At 35.7% G+C, this 11,335-nt stretch overlaps 1 protein-coding gene across 6 annotated transcripts; it reads right to left on the bottom strand.

Annotated features, from left to right (window-relative positions):
• Positions 1-2,883: 2,883 nt before the first annotated feature.
• LOC145593623 (KH domain-containing protein At4g18375-like) lies at positions 2,884-7,717 on the bottom strand. 6 transcript variants are annotated; one of them, XM_081649913.1, is made up of 10 exons: positions 7,589-7,699; positions 6,423-6,465; positions 6,216-6,260; positions 5,671-6,128; positions 4,812-5,237; positions 4,469-4,726; positions 4,102-4,362; positions 3,785-3,849; positions 3,381-3,449; positions 2,884-3,218 (listed from the first exon to the last, which is right to left on the bottom strand). In XM_081649913.1, the coding sequence occupies exons 3-9, from the start codon at positions 6,238-6,240 to the stop codon at positions 3,404-3,406; spliced, it is 1,539 nt and encodes a 512-aa protein (XP_081506039.1). In that variant the 5' UTR covers positions 6,241-6,260; positions 6,423-6,465; positions 7,589-7,699; the 3' UTR covers positions 2,884-3,218; positions 3,381-3,403. The 6 variants fall into 6 exon arrangements, with proteins under 6 accessions (XP_081506039.1, XP_081506038.1, XP_081506035.1 ...); XM_081649912.1 differs by lacking the exon at positions 6,423-6,465 and having other exon boundaries at positions 7,589-7,717; XM_081649909.1 differs by having other exon boundaries at positions 5,671-6,260; positions 7,589-7,698.
• Between the last annotated feature and the right edge of the window lie 3,618 nt (positions 7,718-11,335).

Genomic DNA, 11,335 nt, shown 5'->3' with positions numbered 1-11,335 from the left:
TCATCCAAATTATATACTTACCTCCGCTTTTTTTTAGTTGACACGTATTCCGTTTTAAGAAGTTAATGACACATTCTTTAGGATAAAAGAATCAGTTATAAGTAACATTTTCAACATCATTCAAAGTTAGACAGGTAACATTCATCCCAGTTTCCGATTATCCTTGTTTAGAACAAAGATAATTCACTTTAAAACATAAATTACAAAATTACATTTTACACATCCATATATTTATACAAATTAAACTGCATAGCTATGAATACAGTAAAATCACCTCCACCCTGATTATTCACAGCATCACATTCTCAATGCAATCGATCAAACGAATTTCTGTAAATTTCTGTTTCAGATATACTTCATTGCTGTCCAATCTCTCTACTATATCTCTCAACCAATGCACTTCCATCACTTAGGTGTAACAAGCAAATCTGAAACTTATGCCTTAAAAAAAGCTGCACGGCCCAGCAATGCTAATTGCCAATAGCATATACTACGCAAAGACAGGGACACCAGCAAAGACAGGAACACCAGCAAACACAGGAAATATTCTCTTCTTAAGCACTAGCAACTCGTATGGTAAGCGACAATAAATGGGGATGATAATCACTTTAAATGAAGTATTGAGTGCTAATTGAGAGTGATTAGAGACTTCAGTTACAAAAATAGACAATATCATTTTCATTTCCCCATTTATATCACCTATCAAATGAGCCAGAAAAGCTTACCCATTGCAGACAAATACCCAAAACTATATCTCTCAGCAATCAAAAAATTTCCCGCATCAAGATAAGGTAGTTTTATCTTTTATGTTTTTGAGGGGAGGGGGAGGGCACATATCTACAAGGAAGCACGGTAGCCGAAAAACTTATAGTCAAGAGTAACTTTAAAACATATAATCCACAGGCAAAGGCAGAAAAAAAAAAAAAAAACACCATAGCCTTAAGCAAGGAACAAAATGACACCACTCAAACAAAATCTTCCATCGTAAATCTCACTAGTCCGAAGATTAGGTCTTAATCCCCGGATCCTACTTGAGCTTAACAAGCTAACCTTTATATCTCAAGAGGATCAAAAGATCAATATCATCATATTTTCAAATTCCCTATCACACCAAAATAATAATCTGGACCAAGGTAGATTGTAAGCACATAAAGGATGAGAACAGAGATATGTACAGAGGATTATAGAGGAGACTGAAGTATGTTGAATGGAGTTGGGAAAAAGAGCAAGAGAGACAAAATAAAGCAATGTTATGAGCTTGGAACACCACTAATAAGATAGTCTGTCCCAAGTACTGGAGACAGCTTCCTTGGTTGCAAAAACAAAACAAGTCCCCATCTAGAATCTAAATACTACCTCCGTTTCATAAAATCTGCAACAAACTCTCTTTCACATTTCCCAAGACAAAATTTCTTAAGCAAATATTAGTAGAAAAGGGTATGTGATTAATTAGATGAGATAAAATTAAACACCACCACCACCCACCTAGTAACCCTCCCTCCCACCACCACTAAGATGAGAAACCCCACAACCACCACCCAAAACCCACCTAAGACACCCCACCACTACCACCAATCAGCTTGAACCACCTCCCAAAACCCCCACAACCAACTCGACCAGCCACCCCTCAACTCTCACCACCCCCCAAACAAACCCCACCCAATCAACCCGACCAGCCGACCACCAACAAACCCACCCAACGAACCAAAACAACCACCTTACCACCTCCAACAAACCGAAACACTAACAAACCACCACTAATTTAGATCTAAAACCCCAACAAACCACCACTAATTTAGATCTCAAACAACAACTTACCATCATCCAATTTCGATTTTGAAAAGGGGTGAACTTTGAAAATGGGAAAAGAGGCGGCCTCGGCAACTATGAAAAGGGGAAAAGAGGGGGGGCGGCAGCGAACTTGTGACGGTGGCAGTTGTTGAGAGGGAGTAGAGAGTAAGGTGGTGGTTGAGAGAGAGGAGAGAGGAGAGAGGAAAATTGGTGGTGGTAGAGAGGGAGGAGAGAGGAAAATTGGTGGTGTTGGTGGTGGATGTGGTTGTGACTTGTGAGGGAGAAGGGAGAAGAGAGAATGTGGGTTAAAATTATAAGTATGAATAAATTAATTTGGGTTAAAAAGTTAATTGGTTGTTTATTGAAGTTAAGTAAATATAGTAAGGGTATAACAGTAAATTTACACCAAAAAATTACTATATTAGGAAAGTTTTTTCTGTTGCGCATAATGTGTAGCTTCTGTTTTGGGTAATTGTTGCAGATTTTATGAAACGGAGGTAGTACGAACTTTAGGCATTCGTCACAAAATTTTACAGTTATCTACGATCCCATTTCAGTAGATTAAATCCCAAGGATTAACTTACCTTCATCACATTAATAACCCACAGGCCACAACCCTAATGAAGAACCAATACACACTCTAAAGCTTGTACTGAATCTCTTATAGCTGTAGATAAACCTACCCACTTTCATTACACTTCCCAGTAAAGTTATATAATCTTAAAAGTAACACAACTTTTCTATTAATTCTTTTAGACATCATGTCTAAAACACTTGCTGCACACCTTTTTAAAAAACAAAACGAACGAAAACAATCTTTCAGGTGACTAAACCTAGCAAAATAAATAAGTCAAAATGATAATAAATTTGCAAGAGCAACCTACAATTAAATAAGTACGAATTTTGAAAAAACAGCACAAAGTCGAATAAATGGCGCAAAGAATGAAGGTAAATGAATTGCAGCAATGAGATAAATGCCGAAAGCATAGCACTGATGAAACTATCAAGGGCTATCTATAGAATATGATCTGGGTATTAAAGTGCAATGACAACTAAAGGGAAAACACTCAGCACTAAGTTTTGGGATAAATAGGAAGATGGAAAAATAATCAACTCAAACCCTATGAAAAGTTACAGCGGTAAACGTTTTCGAACAGTTAATAACAGTGCAGAACAAACTAAGACAAATCAAGGCATACTGTGGCTACATAGGTTCAGTGGACCGGAAACATAGAAAGAGCTTGGTAATTTGGTATCATGGACATGGCAAGTTTGATATTGTAGTTCTCCAAATAAATTGGTCTCCTGGACAAAAGCATCAAGGTTGGCCAAATGTTTGTCAAACCCTTTTGATCTGGTCTTCTGGTTTAAGCAGGAGGCTTCGTCAAAGGAGGCAGGAAGCAAGCTTCGGGGCTTCAAAGTTTCAGCTGTTTTAATGGGAATGGAAAGGAAGACATGGAAAACATGAGTATCACAACTCCATACAGGGATTCAGCCTAGGTTAAGCAAACTTTTTCTCTACTCTAGATTACCAGAGATTAGAGATACAAAGTATGATTTTGGATAACATAACCCAGGGAACCAGTTACCTGAAGATACCTCTTTGCTAATCTTAATAATATTGTCTCCTTCTGGAGCCTGGAGCCTGACCAGATAGCCTGCCAGGAAAATCTTATGTTAGAAATTTTCAAAAGGGCATAGAAATCAGCACATCAATGGTTTATACATAAATAGTATTATGTTCCCAAACTGTAGTGATAATAAACTTCCATAATGCCTCAGTTCTCAGTAACAAATTATCTAAAGGAAAGTCCCAATCATTCTATCTTCATAAATAACAAGAGTTTCTACATCACCGATTAGTTAGTAAAACCCATCTCTCCCCTCCCTAAAACCAACAAAAGAAAGATGCAGCTGCAGGTAAGGATTTATTAAGAAAATAAAACTCACATTGAAGTGTGGCAAGTAAATATACAAGAATTCTCAATCTTACCCTGAACTACTACGCCCTGATGAATAGCTGCCATAAATACCATAATTACTCCCACTTCCAGTGCTCTGCAAATTAGGTTATCACGTGTTATCCATAGCCCAAAACAGAATAAAGATGAACATATCAGATTAACAAGCCATATACAATGCAAGAAAAATGAAAGATGTGATATAATCAAGTCTCAGTTTAACAAGCCATATAATCAAGTCTCAGATTAACAAGCCAGATAATCAAGTCTCAGGAATTGAAAATGTATAAAACGACAAATTATAAGGTTAACACCCATCAGATCCAAGTGGAACAGGCAACAAATATACCTGTATACCAGCATAGCTACCATAGTGATCAACCGAGGGCAAATCATTTGAGCCACCATATCCACCTGAGTATGAAAGCCCACGACCATGTCGTTTACTATCTCTACCGTCATATGGCATGGAATCATGATCATCAGGTGAAAGGGGGACATAAGGAAGAACAGGAAGCATCACTTGCCCCTCCTTTTCAAAGAGGTTTGCTCTTAATCGTGATGCAATATGTATAAGAGCAGTTTCAGCTACATCCAGGTCACCAGAGATCTGACAGGTCAAAGATATTTTTTCATTAACATCAATCAACCAATTAAATGTTATCACTAATCACAAGACAAGCAATATCTACAATTTGCCTCATTGCTTTCTTTACCTGCACCATTTCTTCATCATCTGCAGCAACCTTTGGGAGATCATCCTTTGAAAGGATGCGGATATTAGCCTTTGTAATGTTCCTCATCTCAGTGATAATAGCACCTCCTCTACCAATTAAGCAGCCAATACGGGTTGAGGGCACAAGGAGACGGGTTGTAAATGCAACAATTCCAGAGTCCCTCTCAATCTTCTCACTACATCTGGGTTGCAAGCGCCTAGCTGCTTCAATTGTTGGAGAGACTTGATCTTCAAAATACTGTTCAACAAACATGATATTATCATAAAGATGGCAATAAAATCAATCATCCCCATAGATAAGCATAAACATTTATTTATCTTACCTCCTTCGATGATATTGTTATCAGGCAGTCATCCCCTTCGGTAGATGAACTATCCACTTTGATACCTGCTCTAGTTTCTTGTCTGATTTGATTTATGATAGTACCACCTTTTCCAATCACACCTCCAATATTTGCAGTAGGACAGACAAAACGAATGGAAAAATCCTTCATTGAAGAATCTTCCCTTGATGAAGGGTAACCAGAACGAGGCCAATCTCCCCTCTCAGCTTTGTATCCTCCATATGAACCAACAATAGGAGCAAAAATAGGAGCACCACCAGGTGCCCCAATGAGTGAGCCTGCTGTTTGATACAGACTAGGAGGTACAGCAGAAGTCAGCATGTGTTGTGTTCGTGAAGGATTATCATGAAGACGGGAAGCAATCTGGAATAAAGCTTTCCTCACGACTACAGCTTCTCCAGATATCTACACCACATGAAAGCATTTTAAATGAGTTAATAGAGTTTAGGAAAAAGGGAAAAAAAATTGCCAGACCTTAATGCTAAATAACACCTGATCAAGTGACAAAACATGAATATCAAAAACAACACCAAATTGCTTTCCCAGCACACAAACAAGATAATTATTTTTTTTTTTTTTTAAAAAAAAACACATTCACATTAGAGGGATGAGAGAGGGAAAGGGTGAAAGTAAAACAATCATCTACAAAAACGTCAAAACATGCTATTTCACTTGAAAAAAAAAAATTTTGGGGGGGGGGGGGTGGAGAGAGAGAGAAGAAAATTGATTAATTTTTAACTTGCAAAAATACACACATTTGGACCACATAAAAAATCCTAATGTCATGATTCTAGCAAAAACAGTCTATAACAGAAGGCAAAATAGTATCTCAAATTACCTGCAAAAGTTCATCAGTGCTTAAGGCACATGCCGGCAAATGATCATCCTTTAAAATCCGTATCTGAGCACCAGTTTCACTACGAATGGTTTGAACTATCTGACCACCTTTACCAATAATACATCCAATCTGATCAGAAGGGACAAGCAGCCGAGCAGTAACATTTTGATTACCTTCAGGCTCATCATCAGCACCTGCATCCTCAGCAATCACTCTGTCATGCACCCTAAAGAGTGCATCCTGGGCTGGACAAACCTGAGAATCCATTTCATCAAAGGAATTGGTTTCTTCACTCGCACTATAAATCGTCACGACCCGCTCATCACATCCTGGCACAGTCTCACCAATTCTGATCTTTGCTTTGGTGTCCAATCTCAATTGTTTGACAATCTCCCCTCCCCTGCCAATAATGCTTCCAATCTTTGTTGCAGGGCACAAGTAGCGGTATACAGTATCATCTGTTCCAATTGAAAAAGGATCTTCACCTGAACTTCTTCGTTTATTCCTACCATTCTCAGAACGATCCAGGGAATGAGCTCGCTTACCGTGATTATTTCTCTGTCCTGCCATTAGGTGAAACAACTTTCTGCCTAAAATTTAACCACACAAGACTGTTAGTTTATGAGGGAGTAAACAAAATTTCTCTCTCCATAAAAGACTTGATAATAAATAAATAAATAAATAAGCCACATAAAAGACTTGATAATAAATAAATAAATAAAAAAGAATCAGCCCATGCCAATGCTTCGCACCTATTCACAACTGAGCCCCCAGATCCACAAAATGTCTGGTAATCTTCAAAGGATAGTATTGTGGCGCCCCCAGAATAGGTAACAATTTCTTGGTGAGTAACAAGTAAATTTACATTACAAAACGAAACGAAAATAGAAAAATATCAAGTGTTATGAAAGCTTAACTTACAAGGGACTCATCTATTCAATCTACTATTTAGGAACAAAATATACACAGCTTACATTGACAGATTTATCAACGATTTTACAAAAGTACACTAAATTTTATTTTATTTTATTAAAAAAAAAAAAAGTCCAATTTATAATAATGGGATAAAGTAAAAACCAAAAAAGGTAAAAAAAAAAAAAAAACAAGAATGTTTGTGTCACCTCCCATAACCAGAAAGAAATCAGATTTCCCATTTAACATCACATAATCTATCTACCCTTTCTAAATTTGGAGAACTCGGATGATATAACAAATCCCTTTATAAAATTACAGGTGAAAAAAAGATACGCGGCAAAAACTATACAAGCATAATATGGAATGCTGCAACTACCTCCAACATCTCCTAATTAAAATTTAACATATAGACAGTCTAATTGAAGCCTAAGTTCACCAATCGAGATCGAATAAACTAAGTTCCAGCACATCATCTATGTCTTGAATTCCTTAAATACATAAATCTCGCGAAAACTCTTCAATGAACTTGCCTCCCAAACCCACAAGGCCACAATAACTAAACAGGGCAGCATACTAAAAACAATCAGAGAATTAATCCAATTATTCATCCCGATGATCAAATACACCAAAATTAATACCAAAATCGGATAATAAACCAAAAAATATATCTTTAACGTAATCTAAAGTTCTAAACAACAGTTTGCAAAAACCCTAATCAAATATTTCTGCGATACTACAACAATGTAAAATTGAAAGCCTTATAACACAAAATCCTCCAAAATATGAAAAATAAAGACAATATGTTTTGATAAATAAGCACAATATCCTTAACAATCAGGCCATAAACCCTAAATAAAGAAAAAAATCATCAAATTAAAAGGTCAATCAAATCAAATCAAATCAAATTAAAGCGAAACAAAACAATCAACAATCAAAAATAAATCGATTGTAGAGTAGAATTGATTAATTGTTAAGAAAGATGAAGAAGAGAGAGAATAATAACCTTGGGTAATCGTAGAGATCGAGTTTGAAGAGAGAGAAAATTGATGATGGTAGAGAGAGAAAGAGAAGATTTGATACGCACTCGTGGAATGTAATTCAGTCTCAACACTTTAGACCTCCGAAAACCAAACCCTAATAAGCGGCTCTATTTTACCAATTATATAGGACAATATAGGAGGGTAGTTTTGGGTTTTTGACATAATCTGAGCTACTGTACCTGCAGGACTTTGACTTCTGATAAAATTCTATCGGTAATTTTTTTATTTTCACTAGTTGTTGGCCTGCGCGCTACGCGCGCGGTCCTCCAATGTGATTTCGTCTCGTGATTAGTGTGTAATTAGTCATATTTTATGTGTTAATGTATTTTAATTTTGCTAATGATCACTTTAGTTATAGTACATAATGATGCAAAAATAGAGGCTAGAGTGGGCAACATCGGATGGCATGCTGAAGGCATATGAGCATGTTATTAAGGGGAATGATTGGCGAGATATTTAGCATTTTGTTATAACATAAAGATTGTACAAAATGAGTTATTAATATAGTTTTAGCATTGTAATGGCTTTATCATCAACTAATCAAATCATTACAACTGTTCCCTAATATTTTCTTGAATACAGTCTTGTTTTTTTGGTGAACATCCTCGAGTATTCCTTTCTTTCTGTAATCATCAGGCTTGATCCTCATCACCTAAATTGCGCATAACTAATGCTTGAACTAAAACTGGAGTCGCGCGGTCCCCCAATTTGGTGATCTATCCTTGGTGATTAATGTGCAATTATGCGATGATATATGTGTAGATTATTTATAACGTTTTATTTGTAACAATTTAGGTATAGATGTTGGCGTTGATCAAAGTTGAAATATGATATAATAGATTGTGCTGCTAAGGAATTAATGTAATGTATGGGTATGTTGATAAAGTACAAATTACATCAATGTGAGCCAGTGAGTGTGTGATTAAAGGATTGGTAAATTAGGTGTAGTGATTGGGGAATTGGCAAACTGGATGATGTGATAAAGGAGATTAGAGGATTAGCAAACTGGGTGGTGCGATTAAGGCGATTGGAGGATTGGAAAATTGGGTGGTGCAATCAAGGTGATTGGAGGATGGGAAAACTGGGTGGAGCGATCAAGGTGATTGGCAAAATGGGTGGTGCGATCAAGGCAATTGGAGGTTTGAGTGGAGGATTGAAAAACTGGGTGGTGTGATCAAAGTGATGGAAGGATTGACAAACAAGGTGGTGCGATCAAGGCGATTGGAGGATTAGTAAAAGGGAAGTTGCTTGCATCAGTTTAATGTGTTAATACCAACCCTTACTCAAATTAAAATGAACATAGGCAAGTGTGGTTAGACTCCTAATTTAAGTATATTGTATATAATACAAATACTTATTGAGATTAAGAGAGGGAGGTCGGAAGAAAGATGGAGATAGAGAGAGACAGAGGGATCAATTACTTCATTCTTTTCTCCTAGACCCTCCCCCCCCCCCCCCCCGACCCCTTCTCAATCTAGCACAATATCTTTGTTAATAGTGCTTTTATATAATTCATGTTCACTATGAGATAATCAATAAGTTTATTTCAAATAAATCCATCTCCTTCTAATCTCTCCTTTTAGCACTTATTTCAAATAAATCAATCAATTCAGTTCAGCTCAGCTAAATTCAGTAAATGTGAATATGCTTTACTCTTCTCCCAATCTCTGCTTTTAGCACTTATTTCAAATAAATCCATCTCCTTCTCCCTCTTGCCTTGAATCCTTTTTTTTTTTTTTTGAAACCCCTTGAATCCTCTTTTAGATTGACATAATATTCTAACTGTACTATTTCATACTGCAAGATATCTTCAAAAAATGCTTTTGATACTTATTGCAAGCTAATAAATTAGTTGATGACGATGCTAAGTAAATAATTATCTTAGGATATTCGTTAATTATAACATGAGTAGTTAGTTGAAATTTAAAAATGATTGATCACATAAAGTTTTTAACATGCTTCGATTAGCAAAATGTGACGGAAGTCATACTTGTTAACAATAATGAATTTATAAATTTTAGGTTGTACTTTCCCCCCCCCCCCCCTCCCCCTCTAAATATATTGTGTATTCTTTTATCTTTTATTGTAACTTTTTACATGAATACACATTTTACATTACTTTTTCCCCATCCCTCTCTCAGTATATTGTTGAATAGCTGATACTTGAATTATTGCAAGTGTTTGGTAGGCTAACAGCCAGGTAAATTGGGAAGAGCACTCGACGAAGCAACCACACTCAACTCCATTATTAGAATTGTCAAATTAGGCTCCAAAAATCATTTAAAGTTCTTGCTTGAAACATCAATTAAGTAACAAATTTACTTGCTAAAAACTCTCATAACTTTAGAATATATGACAAATATTTCAATAACTATGTACTCTGTATTATGTTATTCAGCTCTTAAACATTAGATTCATGATTTTGAGCCCAAAAAAAAGAAAAACAGAATAAAAGCCTATATCAACACACAAATTTGAGGTTATACCATTTTTCAAGAACCCTACAAAAATACTATCCATAACAGAAAAAATAGGCATAACATACACATAAATGAATGTAAGAACTTGGAATCATGTTGGTGCTAACTCTTACAGCTTTGACTATCCAACCATTCCATTGCAATTCAGCCGTAAAATAAACACATAATATCTGCAATATTTTCATTTTCTTGAACATTCAACCCCACCATCAGCGTAATCAATGAACACACCCAAGAAGAGCTGGCAGGTCACAAACTTAAGACAAACACATAAATCTGCAAGAATTTGGAACTATAAGCACAGCAAAGAACAAAAAAAAAAACAATTCAAAAACTTTTTGATAGCATAATTTTTGTTTGTACATGAAGAGCTGGCATGTCACTATTTTTGATAGCATAATTTAACCAGATAAAGGTTTAATGGAAGGATACAAGAAGCAAAAATACATGGAATGGATCAACTTATTCTAGTATAGGGTGTGGTTTTTTTTTTTTTTTGAAAAAATTTCTAGTATAGTTAGCTGAACCAAGAGTCTTAAGACTATATTAATTTAAACACCCAGACAAAACTCTATATAATTTCTTAAGTACAAGCTGCTGTAAAATTAGGGTCCTTTAATTTCTGAAGTACAAGCTGCTTTTGCCTCCCCCCGTTAAATTACCCTAATTTTACATCTTGATATCCATAAAAATGACTTTCTTGAGAAGTAGTAGCTGTGGACAAATTAAAAATCAGTGATGTAACTTGGATAGCAAATGTGTGATGCTGCCCCCCTACACATGACATGAATTCATCATCTGTATATCGACATGACTAAACTGAGTTTAATTTTACTTGTACTTCAGTAAGCTCAAATTTGTGCTTAATTCAATTAGGCTCAAAAAATCACACAAAATTCTTCTCACTTTAAAATATCAATAAATCACTCGTACACTCTTTACAAACTTCATTAATATGATACAGAATATTGGAAGAGTAGATTGTGAAAACAATATAAGGTGATTAACAAAGACATCTTCACATATCACAACTCAAAACTCAAAGTACAAACTATGAAACAATCATCAAACAAACGACATACCATGCCTTTTCTTGAACTTGACTTAGAATAGCTGAAAAAAGCTTTTCTTTTTGAGCTGTCTTGAATTCCTGCACAAACATATTACTATTAACCCAACTTATTTATGATAATCTTATATCCTTATTATTCAGCAAAAATAGGTAATTCA

This window comes from Chenopodium album, chromosome 19 (genome assembly GCF_948465745.1).
Source record: "Chenopodium album chromosome 19, dcCheAlbu1.1, whole genome shotgun sequence".
NCBI lineage: Eukaryota > Viridiplantae > Streptophyta > Magnoliopsida > Caryophyllales > Amaranthaceae > Chenopodium > Chenopodium album.
Note: the sequence above shows the minus strand (reverse complement) of the source record. Positions and strands in the feature narration are given on the sequence as shown.

Coding starts and splice junctions, on each gene's coding strand:
- LOC145593623 (XM_081649908.1), bottom strand. CDS start 6,240: ATGGCAGGACAGAGAAATAATCACGGTAAGCGAGCTCATTCCCTGGAT. Junction 5,238..5,670: donor GCACTGATGAACTTTTGCAG/GTAATTTGAGAT, acceptor CATGTGGTGTAG/ATATCTGGAGAAGCTGTAGT. Junction 3,850..4,101: donor GTAGCTATGCTGGTATACAG/GTATATTTGTTG, acceptor CCTAATTTGCAG/AGCACTGGAAGTGGGAGTAA.